We start from the raw sequence: 20,558 nt of genomic DNA on the forward strand, positions 1-20,558 counted from the left end.
AATTCAAAATCTTTTGTTTTCCCTCAAAAAATTTTACCAACTAAACTAATTGGCATCCATATATAGTTGGGGTGGGTAAAAAAACGAACCACACGAGTGAAAGTGTCTTAAACCAATTTTTTTAAATATTAAAATACATATTTCCAATGTTTTACGATCGGAGCCAAGTGTGCCTACATCAGTTATCTTACAGCATAAGCCAGTTCTTGAAAAAAAAAAATTATTATAGTGCAATTGAATACGTGTCAATTTTGATAATTTTTTTAAAACAATAATATCGAATATGAGTCTTCATGCAACTCTGTGTATTGTATCATAATCATGAAAAGTGGATATCTAAACCCCACAAAATTTAAACATTTGGTACGTTATTGTTTTTGGAGGAAATACCCCGAATCTTTCTCCCACAATACCAAAAAGATCCCTAAACTTATTTCTCCTTTTTTTTTGTCCGTACTCTTTTAACATTTAACGAACTTTAGTGATCTCGCGGGAAAATCGCTACAACATGGCGAACCACAATCGGTTACTATGTGTTTGAGTAAAATCGTATTCAAATTTTGAGTAGATTTGAAAGAACTCAAGTTAAGTGCGTCTTAGGATTTAATACAGCAAAGGAATCCTAGTCCTTGAAAGCTGCGGCCAGCAAGCAAAAGCAACGTGTTTTATCATCATTGGTTACGACACTATAGCAAAGAACAAGGATACAAACACTATAAGTAGCACCCCCCCACTTCAAGCTCTTTTCGCTCCACTTGAAAACAGAGAAAGCAGAGGAAACGCTACACGAAAGTAACGAAAAACAAACACAGAGAGAGAGAGCAAGCGCAAAAGCAAAACAATGAAGATGAAGAACAAAGCATTAGCTATTTTGCTCCTCTTTGCTTTACGTAAGTGCTTTCTTCTTTCTCTTTTGCTAAAGAAACCTTTATTACCCTATTTCGTTTTGTTTATGCTCTGTTTTCTTTTGGCTGAACTTTGCTAAAGCTTTTTTTTTTTTTTTCCCGCTTTTTCCTTTTAGAATTCTCGTTGGGTTTAGCTGCAGCGGGTGATACTACAACGAAGCTAGGGACAGTGATTGGCATTGATCTGGGGACTACGTATTCTTGTGTGGGTGTTTACAGAAATGATCACGTGGAGATTATAGCGAACGACCAAGGCAACAGAATCACCCTATCATGGGTTGCATTCACTGATACTGAACGTCTGATCGGAGAAGCCGCAAAAAATCAAGCGGCCTTCAACCCAGAGCGTACAATCTTTGATGTTAAGCGCCTCATCGGAAGAAAGTAATGTTGGGGAAAAATCAGGTTTTTAAATTTTTATAAAACCTTTTGAAGATCGCTCTCATATAATATATAAGAATTCGTATTCTAGAAATCGTACCTTGTAAATCTGAGTTTGCTTTTTCCGCTGAAGTGATTTAGGCTCCTAGATCACGATCCGCCACCACCACTCCTGTTAGATCACGATCCGTCACCACCACGCTTGTTAGATCACGAACTGTCTCCAATGATCTTCCAGGTTATGACTCAGGTTCGATCTGCACTTGACGTGTGGGTGCCTTTATCACTACCAAAGCAACTAGCACGAGAAAATTTTTCTCTCAACAATGGAGAGAAAAATCTTATTCTCTGATTTGTATAAAGTGGCTTCCCTTTTTCCTTTAGGGAAAAATAAGCCTTTTATATCACCCTTTAGTGAAAACCCTAGGCTCCAAAAAATGCCATAAATAAAACTCACGTTATTTTCTTTTTCAATAGGGGACCCACCTTGTAAAATAACATAAGGCCCCTTATACAAAAGCTAATTAAATGGAGCCTCCCACTAAATGATATATTTAGGCTTTTGACCCAAATAGCTAGTTATCTTACTTATTAGTCCAGTAGTGGTGCAGTCAATTAAATGAGCTAACCCGGGGATCATTTGGGAACATACAATAGTGGCTACAATAATTAGGCCTTTAATTAAACTAGCCCAATTATTTAATTCCAAATCTACTCCACTAAAAGATTGGAACTGACTTCCATAATTGTATGCTCGAATAATAATTCGCCCCAAGCCACATTGATTTCTTTACTGCACAATCCTTTGTACCACATCGTTAATTAAATTGATATCTCAACTGTCCAATCAATTTAATAACATCTTATTCCTTGATCCTTACTGGTTTTCTCTAATGATCATTTTCAACATACTAAATATGTTGACACACTCTGGCCAGAGAATTCTATGATCAAGTACCGAAAACCTATCAAGAGATGTGTTGTACAAATTCTATATTGTTAATCCATAACTCCAATACTCATAATTGCTCCCACCAAGATACCGGGTAATCTTGACCACAAGGATGTGTCGTGCCCATTGGTAACTCAAATGAAATAACAATCACAATCATGAAATCATAATTAACTCAAGATTAAGATTACAGTAAAATCAACGCCTATGAGATTTAATAAGTCTGACAGTTATTACAAAGTTAATTAAATCTCATATGTGATCCTGTTCAATGTAGTCGTACTACATCAATAAATTCATACATGATTAAGACAAATCATTCAATGAATTTATTACAGTCTATACCTAAATAAAGTGCCCAACTTTATTTATCAACTGCGAACTAAATTTATTTAATCATAAGATAACTTGTATTTATGTCTTCTGTGAATCCACATGGTGATCACATAAATACATATAATATGATTAAATGGACTTTAATACAAATATTAATGCAATTAAGATATTTGAATAAAATACCTCATTTATTTTATTAATCAGAAAAATTATTTATTACAATTAAATAAACACATATGCTTTTAAAGAGCATATTTTCCCAACAATCTCCCACTAGCTCTCAAAGCATATCTGGCATATTGCACATGCTCTAGGGCTCTAAGTGCAGGTTATAAAGGTTTCCCACTAATGGCCATTGTAATAAGATCTGCCATTTAGCATCTAATGCCATTTGGGGTATTGTCATATAACCTTTCTACACTATTCCCTTATAAGATGATACTTCCTTTCAATATGTTTTGTTTCTTGTGGTTCCTTGGTTCCTTAGATTGAGCTACCGCACCACCATTATCACAAAATAGTTTAAGGGGTGCAGTTACAACAGGTACCACCTCAAGATTTCGTAGGAACTTGCAGAGCCATATAGCTTCTTTTGCAGCTTCAGATGTAGCCACATATTCAGCTTTAGTTGTTGAGTCTGTGATACAAGATTGTTTCACACTCATCCAACTAGTAGCTCCACTTCCCAATGTAAACACATAGCCGGAAGTTGATTTTCTAAAATCCTTATCTGACAAAAAATCAGAATTAGTATAACCCACTAGAATAAGTTCATCACCAGAATACACAAGCATATAATTTTAAGTTCTTTTCAGATACTTCATTATATGCTTGACCGCAGTCCAGTGTTCAGGTCCAGGATTAGATTGATATCTACTAACCATCCCTACCGCAAAACAGATGTCTGGCCTAGTGCAAAGCATGGCATTCATGAGACTTCCCACAGCTTCTGCATAGGGAACTCGTCTCATTCTCTCTATCTCTTCAGATGTTTTAGGTGATTGATCCTTAGAGAATGTAATTCCATGTCTGAATGGTAATAAACCAGTCTTGGAATTTTCCATACTAAATCTAGCCAATATCTTATCGATATAGACCGCTTGAGACAAGGCTAAAGTTTTATTCTTCCGGTCTCATAGTAACTTGATACCAAGAATATAACTTGTCTCTCCCAGGTCTTTCATATCAAATTGTTTTGCTAACCAAATCTTTATTGTAGTCAATACTCCTATATCGTTTCCAATCAGGAGAATATTGTCTACACAAAGAACTAGGAAGGCTACAAATTTTCCCTGAATTTTCTTGTACACACATGGTTCATCAATGTTCTGAATGAATCCAAGTGATTTAATCGCTTGATCAAATCTGATGTTCCATGACTGGGATGCTTGCTTCAATCCATAAATAGATCTCTGCAACTTACATACCATGTGTTCTTGGCCTTTTTTGTATAAATCCATCTGGTTGCTGTATGTAGATGTTTTCTTCAAGATGCCTGTTAAGAAAGGCAGTCTTGACATCCATTTGCCAAATTTCATAATCTAGCACTGCAGCAAAGGAGAGCAGAATCCTGATGGATTTAAGCATAGCAACCGGAGAAAAGGTTTCCTCATAATCGATTCATTCTTTCTGAGTAAACCCTTCGGCTACTAATCTTGCTTTAAATGTTTCCACCCTTCCGACTACTCCTCTTTTTCTCTTGTAGATCTACTTGCACCCTATAGGTTTTACCCCATTTGGTGCCTCTACAAGTTCCCAGACTTTATTGGAATACATAGATTCCATTTCTTGATTCATGGCTTTTTTCTAAAATTCAACATCTCTATCTATTAGAGCTTCGTTGTAACTAGTGGGATCTTGTACATGTTCATATGAGATAGCTGTATAGGTTTCTCCCAAAAGCATGTATCTCGCAGGTAACCTAGTTACCCTCCCACTACGACGAGGTTCTAAAAGTGATGGTTGTTCAAGGATAATCCTGTGCTGATCAGCTGGTTGTTGCTGTTCTTCCTGTTCTATAACAGGTGTTGAAAGCTGAGCATCAACCTGATCTCTTTTATTTCTCTAGTTTTACCTTACTCTTAGGTTATAAGTCATTATATAGTCTTCCTCAAAGAAAGTAAAAAATATTTCTATAAATACATTCCTATCTTGAGGACTATAATTCAGACTTTCCCTTATTCCTTTAAGATACCTAAAACATGCAAGCTTCTGAACACGAATCCATCTTCTCTATCTCTGATTCTAGTAGAAATACTAGTAAACTCCAAATACGAATGTGTCTCAAACCATGTTTGTGACTTTTTCATAATTTCTTGGAGTAGTGGACACCGAGATAGATGAAACTAAGTTCAATAAACTTTGTAGTTTCAAATACTAGTATCTGGAATCAAAAAGGTAAATGATAAACCACTTAGTATATATCTTGTCTTATCCAAAAGAATCTTGTTTCTCTATTTAATTACACTATTGTATCATAGTGTTCATTGACAACCAAATAGTGCTTGAATTCTCCATAGAGATATTCTTTGTTTCGATCATATCGAAATTCTTTTATGTTCCTGTCTAATTGCTTCTGTCTTATTCACGTACTCTTTTGAATTTCAAAAGCAATGGAATCATGACTCATTTAGACAAACATAAAATGAATATTCATCAACTAGATTGATAGAATACTCATAACCTCTTATAACATGTAAACTGATTAGTCCGTATACATTTGTATGCGCTAAATCATCAAATACAATGTTATGCTTTTAGCTCATAAAGAGTATCCTTGTCATATTACTTTTCTAAATAAGATTTATAGAGTTACAATGATCAATCTTAATAGGCCAACAAGTCTATCATTAATCATTTTCTTAAAATCTTATTATAGCTTATATGACTTAAGCATAACTATCAGAGGTGATTTTTGGTTAGAAGAAACATTTCTTTTCTTAGATAAATGCATATACTTTTAATCATTATATCTTACTTTGAATAGATCAATGTACTTTTATGATATAAATTGTCTTTATAAATAACCAAAATAAGTAATAAACAGAGGATCCAAAAATAACAGTGTACTCCTGTTTATTAAAACAAGCCACTGAAATTAAATTCCTCTAATATTTGGAAAAATAAAGACAAATATCAAAACTAAAGTCTTGTAAAATTGATCTAGTCTTTCAATTGATATAAACTAGCACATCCTCAACTGCTATTTGAAGCTTTCTTCACTTAATCTCTTGGTTTCCTGAAAACCAAATAAATGAATTACAAATAAGATTAGTTATCTCAGAATTCATTATTGTATGAATCAATAGAAATCTAAACTAATTAGGAAGCTTAAAGATTTCCTATACCTGATTTTAATAATCTTAGGACAATCTTTCTTCCAGTGACCCTTCTGTCCACATTTGTAACACTTGCCTTTTGGCTTGCCACTTCTTTTAATGGACAGTTTGCCGATCCCAACTCTTGCTTGCTCATTCTTGTCTTTTGACTTAAGCCTTGAAGAGAATCCTTTTTCAGGAAGTTTTCTGCTATGATAAAATTCTTCTATAGCATGTAGTTCGTGCATTAATTCAATTAAGGTCATATCTTTATTGTTTAAGATATAGCTGACCTTAAACTCTTTGAATGTATCAGGTAAAGATTCAATCACCATGTTAATCTTTGATTTATCATTGATTTGAACACCATGAATCTCTACCTCATTCAAATAGTCCATCATTTTGAGGACATGATCACGAACTTTTGTGCCCTCTTCCATCTGAGTATCCGTAATACGTTTTAATGCTGCTTCTCTGGCAAAATGGGTATTTTGCCCAAACATCTGATGAAGACTAGCCATTATTTCAGTAGCTGTTTCCATGCTCCGATGTTTCTTATGCAGTTCCACAGAAATCGAAGCCAATATATAGCGCTTAGCCATTTTGTTAGCTTCGCACCATTTCTCATAAGGCTCCCTCTGATTTCTATAATCGTATAACGATGGTTCAGGAGGGCAAGGCTGGGTCAACACATATTTGCTTCCCTTAGCAGTGAGAATATTAAATAGATTGCGTTTCCAATCTAAATAATTTTCGCCAGTGAGTTCATTTTTAACAAGGATAAATAATAATGGGTTGATGGAAGACATTTTCTGAAAAAACAAAATACACATGCATAAATACTTTGAAACAATATTCACAATAAATGACAAAAATGCAAAAAACCATAAATGCATTTTAATTTATTGTAACGATAATCTAGTACCGCTTTGACAAGCTATCCGTTGGGGAAGTCATGTCTACACTTACTAGACCCAATTATCCATTGGATTATTTACTTTCATGTAGAGACATGATAAATAATTATCGTTATCCCTTTGGACCTAAATTTGTTAACAGAGCTTCGTTGGGAAGGTTAATAACAAACTTTAGTTGAGTGTATAACCATTGTTTCAATCTACGTATTTTTCATATCAATAGTCACCGTTGGGGTGAACAATCGATTGAAAAATATTTCAATTTTATCTTTGAAGAAGTTCATCAAATAAAATATCTAATATATATACCCTCCGAAGGGAGCATCACCGTATCATGAAGTCGAGGTATATATATAATTTTATTATTGAACTAACAATGGAGCCCGTGGGAAAATTATCTTGAATTTTCCCTCTCCCACTCAATATTTTAAAATTGGTTTTTCCTTTTTAAAACATACATATTGTTAATTGCATGCTTCCTATAATATTATCTAGATGATATCAAATATTATTAAGCATATACAAATTTCAAACAATATAATGAAATTCATTATTAATGAATGACATGTATCATTATGCATAGAGTGGCACTACCTATTCTATATGACATGTTATCATGGCATGTTATCATCCAAAACATAACATATAGAAAAACTATTAAATAATCTTAATTCATGGCTTTCCTAATAATGAAAAATACATTAACCCTAAGCCTAATCTTCATTGGGCTTCTTGTCAATGTCCATCTTCCATAAGCTTGTTTTTGTTAATGGACTAGGGGAAATTGAGCTTTTAAATTTATAATTGGTCCAATTTTAATTTTGAAAGGAAATAAATAAATAAATTATTTTTTTTTATTTTTTTTTTTTTATTAAAATAAAACTTTTGGACCAAAAATAAATTTAATGTATTTAATTTTGTCTATGCATTTTTAATCCATTAAGCCCAAATATCAATTGGGCCTAAAACTAGGATTCTTTAAGCCCAAAACTATTTTTAGACTTAAATGCAAAAAATTAAAACTTGACTGCCCAAGTGAAAAATTATGGAACCATAGGGACCTCCATGATAAAAGCCATGAAACCCTAAATCCATATTTTTCTTTCTTTCTTCTTCCCCAGCCGCCATCTCCAAAATCCTCCTTCACTGTTCAGACGCCAGCCGACCTCCGACGCCGACGCCGACGCCAAACCAACTGCTGCCGCCTGGCCGGAAAACGTGCCAAAACCCGCGCGCAACTTTCTGCTGGCCTCGGCAGCGTTGCTTCCAGCTGCAGCACATGCAGCGCGCGCTGCTGGCCACGCTGGCCGCGCGCGCCGCTGGCCAATGTTGGCCGCGCGCGCTGCTTTGCTGCGCACAGCGCAGCGCGCGATGCTGGCCATTGCTGGCCGCACACGCTGCTGCAGCATGCCCTGGTTTGCTGCCGCTGTCATAATTTCCGGCCTCCGTCGCTCCGATCTTGAAAATCTGAGATTAATTTACAAATTTCCTAGACCAATTTTGGCTTACAAAAATTCTATAACTGTAAAATAAATCAAGAGGGAAACATGGTGATAAAAAACCACCCCTCTTGTTACAGATCCAAAGAACAATACAAAAGAAAATCTAACCATGAATTAAGACAAACCATAAGCATGCTTTATTCATATATTAAATAAATAATATACATCTGATCGGAGAAGCCGCAAAAAATCAAGCGGCCTTCAACCCAGAGCGTACAATCTTTGATGTTAAGCGCCTCATCGGAAGAAAGTAATGTTGGGGAAAAATCAGGTTTTTAAATTTTTATAAAACCTTTTGAAGATCGCTCTCATATAATATATAAGAATTCGTATTCTAGAAATCGTACCTTGTAAATCTGAGTTTGCTTTTTCCGCTGAAGTGATTTAGGCTCCTAGATCACGATCCGCCACCACCACTCCTGTTAGATCACGATCCGTCACCACCACGCTTGTTAGATCACGAACTGTCTCCAATGATCTTCCAGGTTATGACTCAGGTTCGATCTGCACTTGACGTGTGGGTGCCTTTATCACTACCAAAGCAACTAGCACGAGAAAATTTTTCTCTCAACAATGGAGAGAAAAATCTTATTCTCTGATTTGTATAAAGTGGCTTCCCTTTTTCCTTTTTGGGAAAATAAGCCTTATATATCTCCCTTTAGTGAAAACCCTAGGCTCCAAGGATTCCCCCAAAATAAAACTCACGTTACTTTTCATTTAATAGGGGACCCACCATGTAAAATAACATAAGGCCCCTTACACATAAGCTTATTAAATGGAGCCTCCCACTAAATGATATATTTAGGCTTTTGACCCAAATAGCTAGTTATCTTGCTTATTAGTCCAGTAGTGGTGCAGTCAATTAAATGAGCTAACCCGGGGATCATTTGGGAACATACAATAGTGGCTACAATAATTAGGCCTGTAATTAAACTAGCCCAATTATTTAATTCCAAATCTACTCCACTAAAAGATTGGAACTGACTTCCATAATTGTATGCTCGAATAATAATTCGTCCCAAGCCACATTGATTTCTTTACTGCACAATCCTTTGTACCACATCGTTAATTAAATTGATATCTCAACTGTCCAATCAATTTAATAACATCTTATTCCTTGATCCTTACTGGTTTTCTCTAATGATCATTTTCAACATACTAAATATGTTGACACACTCTGGCCAGAGAATTCTATGATCAAGTACCGAAAACCTATCAAGAGATGTGTTGTACAAATTCTATATTGTTAATCCATAACTCCAATACTCATAATTGCTCCCACCAAGATACCGGGTAATCTTGACCACAAGGATGTGTCGTGCCCATTGGTAACTCAAATGAAATAACAATCACAATCATGAAATCATAATTAACTCAAGATTAAGATTACAGTAAAATCAACGCCTATGAGATTTAATAAGTCTGACAGTTATTACAAAGTTAATTAAATCTCATATGTGATCCTGTTCAATGTAGTCGTACTACATCAATAAATTCATACATGATTAAGACAAATCATTCAATGAATTTATTACAGTCTATACCTAAATAAAGTGCCCAACTTTATTTATCAACTGCGAACTAAATTTATTTAATCATAAGATAACTTGTATTTATGTCTTCTGTGAATCCACATGGTGATCACATAAATACATATAATATGATTAAATGGACTTTAATACAAATATTAATGCAATTAAGATATTTGAATAAAATACCTCATTTATTTTATTAATCAGAAAAATTATTTATTACAATTAAATAAACACATATGCTTTTAAAGAGCATATTTTCCCAACAATCTCCCACTAGCTCTCAAAGCATATCTGGCATATTGCACATGCTCTAGGGCTCTAAGTGCAGGTTATAAAGGTTTCCCACTAATGGCCATTGTAATAAGATCTGCCATTTAGCATCTAATGCCATTTGGGGTATTGTCATATAACCTTTCTACACTATTCCCTTATAAGATGATACTTCCTTTCAATATGTTTTGTTTCTTGTGGTTCCTTGGTTCCTTAGATTGAGCTACCGCACCACCATTATCACAAAATAGTTTAAGGGGTGCAGTTACAACAGGTACCACCTCAAGATTTCGTAGGAACTTGCAGAGCCATATAGCTTCTTTTGCAGCTTCAGATGTAGCCACATATTCAGCTTTAGTTGTTGAGTCTGTGATACAAGATTGTTTCACACTCATCCAACTAGTAGCTCCACTTCCCAATGTAAACACATAGCCGGAAGTTGATTTTCTAAAATCCTTATCTGACAAAAAATCAGAATTAGTATAACCCACTAGAATAAGTTCATCACCAGAATACACAAGCATATAATTTTAAGTTCTTTTCAGATACTTCATTATATGCTTGACCGCAGTCCAGTGTTCAGGTCCAGGATTAGATTGATATCTACTAACCATCCCTACCGCAAAACAGATGTCTGGCCTAGTGCAAAGCATGGCATTCATGAGACTTCCCACAGCTTCTGCATAGGGAACTCGTCTCATTCTCTCTATCTCTTCAGATGTTTTAGGTGATTGATCCTTAGAGAATGTAATTCCATGTCTGAATGGTAATAAACCAGTCTTGGAATTTTCCATACTAAATCTAGCCAATATCTTATCGATATAGACCGCTTGAGACAAGGCTAAAGTTTTATTCTTCCGGTCTCATAGTAACTTGATACCAAGAATATAACTTGTCTATCCCAGGTCTTTCATATCAAATTGTTTTGCTAACCAAATCTTTATTGTAGTCAATACTCCTATATCGTTTCCAATCAGGAGAATATTGTCTACACAAAGAACTAGGAAGGCTACAAATTTTCCCTGAATTTTCTTGTACACACATGGTTCATCAATGTTCTGAATGAATCCAAGTGATTTAATCGCTTGATCAAATCTGATGTTCCATGACTGGGATGCTTGCTTCAATCCATAAATAGATCTCTGCAACTTACATACCATGTGTTCTTGGCCTTTTTTGTATAAATCCATCTGGTTGCTGTATGTAGATGTTTTCTTCAAGATGCCTGTTAAGAAAGGCAGTCTTGACATCCATTTGCCAAATTTCATAATCTAGCACTGCAGCAATGGAGAGCAGAATCCTGATGGATTTAAGCATAGCAACCGGAGAAAAGGTTTCCTCATAATTGATTCCTTCTTTCTGAGTAAACCCTTCGGCTACTAATCTTGCTTTAAATGTTTCCACCCTTCCGTCTACTCCTCTTTTTCTCTTGTAGATCCACTTGCACCCTATAGGTTTTACCTCATTTGGTGCCTCTACAAGTTCCCAGACTTTATTGGAATACATAGATTCCATTTCTTGATTCATGGCCTTTTTCAAAATTCATCATCTCTATCTATTAGAGCTTCGTTGTAACTAGTGGGATCTTGTACATGTTCATCTGAGATAGCCTTATAGGTTTCTCCCAAAAACATGTATCTTGCAGGTAACCTAGTTACCCTCCCACTACGACGAGGTTCTAAAAGTGATGGTTGTTCAAGGATAATCCTGTGCTGATCAGCTGGTTGTTGCTGTTCTTCCTGTTCTATAACAGGTGTTGAAAGCTGAGCATCAACCTGATCTCTTTTATTTCTCTAGTTTTACCTTACTCTTAGGTTATAAGTCATTATATAGTCTTCCTCAAAGAAAGTAAAAAATATTTCTATAAATACATTCCTATCTTGAGGACTATAATTCAGACTTTCCCTTATTCCTTTAAGATACCTAAAACATGCAAGCTTCTGAACACGAATCCATCTTCTCTATCTCTGATTCTAGTAGAAATACTAGTAAACTCCAAATACGAATGTGTCTCAAACCATGTTTGTGACTTTTTCATAATTTCTTGGAGTAGTGGACACCGAGATAGATGAAACTAAGTTCAATAAACTTTGTAGTTTCAAATACTAGTATCTGGAATCAAAAAGGTAAATGATAAACCACTTAGTATATATCTTGTCTTATCCAAAAGAATCTTGTTTCTCTATTTAATTACACTATTGTATCATAGTGTTCATTGACAACCAAATAGTGCTTGAATTCTCCATAGAGATATTCTTTGTTTCGATCATATCGAAATTCTTTTATGTTCCTGTCTAATTGCTTCTGTCTTATTCACGTACTCTTTTGAATTTCAAAAGCAATGGAATCATGACGCATTTAGACAAACATAAATAAAATGAATATTCATCAACAAGATTGATAGAATACTCATAACCCCTTATAACATGTAAACTGATTAGTCCGTATACATTTGTATGCGCTAAATCATCAAATACATAGTTATGCTTTTAGCTCAAAAAGAGCATCCTTGTCATATTACTTTTCTAAATAAGATTTATAGAGTTACAATGATCAATCTTAATAGGCCAACAAGTCTATCATTAATCATTTTCTTAAAATCTTATTATAGTTTATATGACTTAGGCATAAATATCAGAGGTGATTTTTGGTTAGAAGAAACATTTCTTTTCTTAGATAAATGCATATACTTTTAATCATTATATCTTACTTTGAATAGATCAATGTACTTTTATGATATAAATTGTCTTTATAAATAACCAAAATAAATAATAAATAGAGGATCCAAAAAATAACAGTGTACTCCTGTTTATTAAAACAAGCCACCGAAATTAAATTCCTCTAATATAAAGACAAATATCAAAACTAAAGTCTTGTAAAATTGATCTAGTCTTTCAATTGATATAAACTAGCATGTCCTCAACTGCTGTTTGATGCTTTCTTCACTTAATCTCTTGGTTTCCTGAAAACCAAATAAATGAATTACAAATAAGATTAGTTATCTCAGAATTCATTATTGTATGAATCAATAGAAATCTAAACTAATTAGGAAGCTTAAAGATTTCCTATACCTGATTTTAATAATCTTAGGACAATCTTTCTTCCAGTGACCCTTCTGTCCACATTTGTAACACTTGCCTTTTGGCTTGCCACTTCTTTTAATGGACAGTTTGCCGATCCCAACTCTTGCTTGCTCATTCTTGTCTTTTGACTTAAGCCTTGAAGAGAATCCTTTTTCAGGAAGTTTTCTGCTATGATAAAATTCTTCTATAGCATGTAGTTCGTGCATTAATTCAATTAAGGTCATATCTTTATTGTTTAAGATATAGCTGACCTTAAACTCTTTGAATGTATCAGGTAAAGATTCAATCACCATGTTAATCTTTGATTTATCATTGATTTGAACACCATGAATCTCTACCTCATTCAAATAGTCCATCATTTTGAGGACATGATCACGAACTTTTGTGCCCTCTTCCATCTGAGTATCCGTAATACGTTTTAATGCTGCTTCTCTGGCAAAATGGGTATTTTGCCCAAACATCTGATGAAGACTAGCCATTATTTCAGTAGCTGTTTCCATGCTCCGATGTTTCTTATGCAGTTCCACAGAAATCGAAGCCAATATATAGCGCTTAGCCATTTTGTTAGCTTCGCACCATTTCTCATAAGGCTCCCTCTGATTTCTATAATCGTATAACGATGGTTCAGGAGGGCAAGGCTGGGTCAACACATATTTGCTTCCCTTAGCAGTGAGAATATTAAATAGATTGCGTTTCCAATCTAAATAATTTTCGCCAGTGAGTTCATTTTTAACAAGGATAAATAATAATGGGTTGATGGAAGACATTTTCTGAAAAAACAAAATACACATGCATAAATACTTTGAAACAATATTCACAATAAATGACAAAAATGCAAAAAACCATAAATGCATTTTAATTTATTGTAACGATAATCTAGTACCGCTTTGACAAGCTATCCGTTGGGGAAGTCATGTCTACACTTACTAGACCCAATTATCCATTGGATTATTTACTTTCATGTAGAGACATGATAAATAATTATCGTTATCCCTTTGGACCTAAATTTGTTAACAGAGCTTCGTTGGGAAGGTTAATAACAAACTTTAGTTGAGTGTATAACCATTGTTTCAATCTACGTATTTTTCATATCAATAGTCACCGTTGGGGTGAACAATCGATTGAAAAATATTTCAATTTTATCTTTGAAGAAGTTCATCAAATAAAATATCTAATATATATACCCTCCGAAGGGAGCATCACCGTATCATGAAGTCGAGGTATATATATAATTTTATTATTGAACTAACAATGGAGCCCGTGGGAAAATTATCTTGAATTTTCCCTCTCCCACTCAATATTTTAAAATTGGTTTTTCCTTTTTAAAACATACATATTGTTAATTGCATGCTTCCTATAATATTATCTAGATGATATCAAATATTATTAAGCATATACAAATTTCAAACAATATAATGAAATTCATTATTAATGAATGACATGTATCATTATGCATAGAGTGGCACTACCTATTCTATATGACATGTTATCATGGCATGTTATCATCCAAAACATAACATATAGAAAAACTATTAAATAATCTTAATTCATGGCTTTCCTAATAATGAAAAATACATTAACCCTAAGCCTAATCTTCATTGGGCTTCTTGTCAATGTCCATCTTCCATAAGCTTGTTTTTGTTAATGGACTAGGGGAAATTGAGCTTTTAAATTTATAATTGGTCCAATTTTAATTTTGAAAGGAAATAAATAAATAAATTATTTTTTTTTATTTTTTTTTTTTTATTAAAATAAAACTTTTGGACCAAAAATAAATTTAATGTATTTAATTTTGTCTATGCATTTTTAATCCATTAAGCCCAAATATCAATTGGGCCTAAAACTAGGATTCTTTAAGCCCAAAACTATTTTTAGACTTAAATGCAAAAAATTAAAACTTGACTGCCCAAGTGAAAAATTATGGAACCATAGGGACCTCCATGATAAAAGCCATGAAACCCTAAATCCATATTTTTCTTTCTTTCTTCTTCCCCAGCCGCCATCTCCAAAATCCTCCTTCACTGTTCAGACGCCAGCCGACCTCCGACGCCGACGCCGACGCCAAACCAACTGCTGCCGCCTGGCCGGAAAACGTGCCAAAACCCGCGCGCAACTTTCTGCTGGCCTCGGCAGCGTTGCTTCCAGCTGCAGCACATGCAGCGCGCGCTGCTGGCCACGCTGGCCGCGCGCGCCGCTGGCCAATGTTGGCCGCGCGCGCTGCTTTGCTGCGCACAGCGCAGCGCGCGATGCTGGCCATTGCTGGCCGCACACGCTGCTGCAGCATGCCCTGGTTTGCTGCCGCTGTCATAATTTCCGGCCTCCGTCGCTCCGATCTTGAAAATCTGAGATTAATTTACAAATTTCCTAGACCAATTTTGGCTTACAAAAATTCTATAACTGTAAAATAAATCAAGAGGGAAACATGGTGATAAAAAACCACCCCTCTTGTTACAGATCCAAAGAACAATACAAAAGAAAATCTAACCATGAATTAAGACAAACCATAAGCATGCTTTATTCATATATTAAATAAATAATATACATCTGAATAAATTGTGCCACTCTAATACATAAATTTCAAGATTAATTTCATACGAAATTCTTATATATTAATATGAGATGGCTCTGATACCAATTGTTGGGGAAAAATCAGGTTTTTAAATTTTTATAAAACCTTTTGAAGATCGCTCTCATATAATATATAAGAATTCGTATTCTAGAAATCGTACCTTGTAAATCTGAGTTTGCTTTTTCCGCTGAAGTGATTTAGGCTCCTAGATCACGATCCGCCACCACCACTCCTGTTAGATCACGATCCGTCACCACCACGCTTGTTAGATCACGAACTGTCTCCAATGATCTTCCAGGTTATGACTCAGGTTCGATCTGCACTTGACGTGTGGGTGCCTTTATCACTACCAAAGCAACTAGCACGAGAAAATTTTTCTCTCAACAATGGAGAGAAAAATCTTATTCTCTGATTTGTATAAAGTGGCTTCCCTTTTTCCTTTTTGGGAAAATAAGCCTTATATATCTCCCTTTAGTGAAAACCCTAGGCTCCAAGGATTCCCCCAAAATAAAACTCACGTTACTTTTCATTTAATAGGGGACCCACCATGTAAAATAACATAAGGCCCCTTACACATAAGCTTATTAAATGGAGCCTCCCACTAAATGATATATTTAGGCTTTTGACCCAAATAGCTAGTTATCTTGCTTATTAGTCCAGTAGTGGTGCAGTCAATTAAATGAGCTAACCCGGGGATCATTTGGGAACATACAATAGTGGCTACAATAATTAGGCCTGTAATTAAACTAGCCCAATTATTTAATTCCAAATCTACTCCACTAAAAGATTGGAACTGACTTCCATAATTGTATGCTCGAATAATAATTCGTCCCAAGCCACATTGATTTCTTTACTGCACAATCCTTTGTACCACATCGTTAATTAAATTGATATCTCAACTGTCCAATCAATTTAATAACATCTTATTCCTTGATCCTTACTGGTTTTCTCTAATGATCATTTTCAACATACTAAATATGTTGACACACTCTGGCCAGAGAATTCTATGATCAAGTACCGAAAACCTATCAAGAGATGTGTTGTACAAATTCTATATTGTTAATCCATAACTCCAATACTCATAATTGCTCCCACCAAGATACCGGGTAATCTTGACCACAAGGATGTGTCGTGCCCATTGGTAACTCAAATGAAATAACAATCACAATCATGAAATCATAATTAACTCAAGATTAAGATTACAGTAAAATCAACGCCTATGAGATTTAATAAGTCTGACAGTTATTACAAAGTTAATTAAATCTCATATGTGATCCTGTTCAATGTAGTCGTACTACATCAATAAATTCATACATGATTAAGACAAATCATTCAATGAATTTATTACAGTCTATACCTAAATAAAGTGCCCAACTTTATTTATCAACTGCGAACTAAATTTATTTAATCATAAGATAACTTGTATTTATGTCTTCTGTGAATCCACATGGTGATCACATAAATACATATAATATGATTAAATGGACTTTAATACAAATATTAATGCAATTAAGATATTTGAATAAAATACCTCATTTATTTTATTAATCAGAAAAATTGTTTATTACAATTAAATAAACACATATGCTTTTAAAGAGCATATTTTCCCAACAAGTAAGACAGTCACTCTCTCTGTTTTTGTTTATGATAGTTTATAGTTTGGTCTGTTATTGGAAGTGATTTTGTGATCGTGTTGTAATAGAGTTAAAGCTTTTTTTTAAGTACTTTTCTAGAAAAGCGCTTTTAAACTCCCTTGTATGCTTTTGATGCTGTAGGTTTGATGATCCTGAGGTGCAAAGAGATATAAAGTTCTTGCCTTATAAGGTTGTGAACAAAGATGGCAAGCCTTATATTCAAGTGAAAGTGAAAGGAGAGACCAAGGTCTTTAGCCCTGAGGAGATCAGTGCAATGGTGCTTCAAAAGATGAAGGAGACAGCCGAGGCATTCTTGGGGAAGAAAATTAAAGATGCTGTCGTTACCGTTCCAGGTATGTATACATGTATGAGGATTTAACATTCTTGTTCTGTACCCTTTGCATATCTTGTATTGTAGTCTAATGGGTGTCTTTTTGGTTGTTGATTTTAGCTTATTTCAATGACGCGCAAAGGCAGGCAACGAAGGATGCAGGGGTCATAGCCGGGCTCAATGTGGCTCGGATAATCAATGAGCCCACAGCCGCGGCTATTGCCTATGGTCTCGACAAGAAAGAGGGAGAGAAGAATATTTTGGTCTATGATCTCGGTGGTGGTACATTTGACGTTAGTATCTTGAATATTGACGATGGTGTGTTTGAGGTTCGTGCCACACGCGGAGACACTCACTTGGGAGGAGAGGACTTCGATCACAGAGTCATGGACTATTTCATTAAGTTGATTAAGAAAAAGTACAGCAGAGATATAAGCAATGATAACAAGGCTCTTGGGAAGCTTCGAAGGGAATGTGAGAGGGCCAAGAGAGCTCTGAGCAGCCAGCATCAAGTCAGAGTGGAGATTGAGTCACTCTTTGACGGTGTTGATTTCTCGGAGCCATTGACAAGAGCAAGATTCGAAGAGTTGAACTTGGACCTGTTCAAGAAGACAATGGGGCCTGTGAAGAAGGCATTGGAAGATGCCCGGTTGAAGAAAACTGACATTGATGAGATTGTACTTGTCGGAGGAAGTACTCGAATCCCCAAGGTTCAGCAATTGTTGAAGGACTTGTTTGATGGGAAGGAGCCTAACAAGGGCGTCAATCCAGATGAAGCTGTTGCATATGGCGCAACAGTTCAAGGTGGGATTCTTAGCGGCGAAGGGGGTAAAGGTAAAGGATCCACTATTTTTTTTTTTTAATCTTCTCTTTTATCAGGATGCAATTGATTAATTAGAATAGCTAAGTATACAAAGCTTTTTGTTTGCTGCAGACCTTCTTTTGCTGGATGTGACTTCCTTGAGTCTTGGTATTGAAACAGTGGGTGGTGTTATGACCACGCTAATTCCCCGGAACACTGGTATCCCCACTAAGAAATCTCAGGTTTTTTCCACTTACCAAGACCAGCAAAGCACAGTGACTATTAAGGTATAACAAGTGATGTGCATGATTGCATACGTAGCTAAACTGATGCTGCACAATCATTCTGTCTACTAGTGGACTAACGTGCACTTGAAAATTGAAATTAAAATTCAGGTGTACGAAGGTGAAAGAAGCTTGACAAAGGATTGTCACGAGCTTGGACGATTCGATCTATCTGGCATTCCACCTGCTCCAAGGTAAATTGCATTTCAACATATGTATTTGATTTGTTGAAGATTGTTCTGGATACTTAAGCTGTTCTGATTGTTGTTACAGGGGAGTTCCTCAAATTCAGGTCACATTTGATGTTGATGCCAATGGCATCCTACATGTGACAGCTGAAGACAAGGCGGCGAAGAACAAACAATCCATCACCATAACCAATGACAAGGGGCGTTTCAGCGAGGAAGAGATTCAAAGGATGGTGAAGGAGGCTGAGGAATACGCGGAGAAGGATAAGAATGCGAGGGAGAGGATTGATTCCAGGAACAAGTTGGAAAGTTACATCTACAACATGAGGAGCACCATCAACGACAATGATAATAATAAGCTCGCTAACAAGATCGATTCTGATGATAAGGAGAAGATCGAGAGCACACTGAAGGAAGCTCTTGAATGGCTGGATGACAATCAGAATGCCGGGAAGGATGATTTTGATAAGAAGCTGAAGGAGGTGGAAGCTGTATGCAATCCCGTGATCAAAGAGTTTTATGAGAAGAGTGGGGGAAGTTCATCAGCTGCTGATTACTCAGAAGATGAAGAACCAGATGATGAGTTGTAAAAAGATTGAGAATTCAATTTTCTTTTGCTGCCAATTTTTTTTTTTTGGGTTTATTTTTCAGTGTTGTCAACTAATTTCCCAAAGAGACCACAAATTTTGTTCTAATTGTTACCATCTATTTTTCTTAAATATTATTTAATTTTTTAAATCTATTTGTGAGTGTATTGGTTTCTTATATTTACAGTCACATTACAACATTGAACTAAAATCTTAGTAGGAATGCTGATGCCTTTACAAAGAAACAAGAAACAGAAGCAAAATTAAATAAGCAAAAGCAGAAGTCGATAGGACTAGCTAATAAATTACAGTGACTAATGTTTAATCTTCAGGCGCTAAAGAAGTCAATAAGCATGGAAACTGAAGCTTCAAAGTAAGGCAACACAAGTGAACGAGACCTCATTTCTCGTATAAAAGCAGAGACTTTCCCAACGTTAGGAAAGTTATTGCTGTGTTCTTTAGCTTCAACGGCCTGGCTGATGCTGCTGCTGCTGCTTGATTTAACAGCATTAATAATATTGTCATGGCTGGAGCCATTATCATTTCCCCAAATGGTTTGACCCTTTTCCCGCAGCTTGGCTAACTCACCTGTCCATATATCCACAAGTGCAGACATTATTGTTGCTGACTAAATTTTGAAGAAGATATTTGGAATCTAAGATGTTTTGAGATATCAAGATTTTGATGGCTGATGGGGGGGTATATAAAGGATCGATCAGTGATGGTTTTGTTTGATTTTCAACGGCGTACACATTAAAATTTTGTTGTATCTCTGTGGGCTATAAGATAAAGATAAATTAAATAATATCATTTTCAGTGGGTGGGTCCCTTTCTCTCTGGGGAAATTTACAGTAATAACTAAAAAAGTTTTACTTTTTTTCATCTTAACCCCCCAAAAATATTTCTATCAACATTAGCCATAAAACAACCTTTGAGACCAAAATACCCCTCCCTCATCTCTCCCC

At 35.4% G+C, this 20,558-nt stretch overlaps 1 protein-coding gene across 1 annotated transcript; it reads left to right on the forward strand.

Moving 5' to 3' along the window:
• Nucleotides 1–8,489: 8,489 nt before the first annotated feature.
• On the forward strand, nucleotides 8,490–19,615 carry LOC18034388 (luminal-binding protein 5). The gene is made up of 6 exons (XM_024178902.1): nucleotides 8,490–8,560; nucleotides 17,543–17,754; nucleotides 17,853–18,566; nucleotides 18,667–18,821; nucleotides 18,930–19,012; nucleotides 19,092–19,615. The coding sequence occupies exons 2-6, from the start codon at nucleotides 17,676–17,678 to the stop codon at nucleotides 19,594–19,596; spliced, it is 1,536 nt and encodes a 511-aa protein (XP_024034670.1). The 5' UTR covers nucleotides 8,490–8,560; nucleotides 17,543–17,675; the 3' UTR covers nucleotides 19,597–19,615.
• The last annotated feature ends 943 nt before the right edge of the window (nucleotides 19,616–20,558 follow it).

This window comes from Citrus clementina, unplaced genomic scaffold, assembly GCF_000493195.1.
Source record: "Citrus clementina cultivar Clemenules unplaced genomic scaffold, Citrus_clementina_v1.0 scaffold_8, whole genome shotgun sequence".
Taxonomy (NCBI): Eukaryota; Viridiplantae; Streptophyta; class Magnoliopsida; order Sapindales; family Rutaceae; genus Citrus; species Citrus x clementina.

Bases quoted from the DNA above. Each gene is read 5' to 3' on its own strand.
- LOC18034388 (XM_024178902.1), top strand. From the start codon at position 17,676: ATGGTGCTTCAAAAGATGAAGGAGACAGCCGAGGCATTCTTGGGGAAG. The intron at 18,567-18,666 runs GTAAAGGATCCA...TGTTTGCTGCAG, and splicing joins TAGCGGCGAAGGGGGTAAAG to ACCTTCTTTTGCTGGATGTG. The intron at 19,013-19,091 runs GTAAATTGCATT...TTGTTGTTACAG, and splicing joins GGCATTCCACCTGCTCCAAG to GGGAGTTCCTCAAATTCAGG.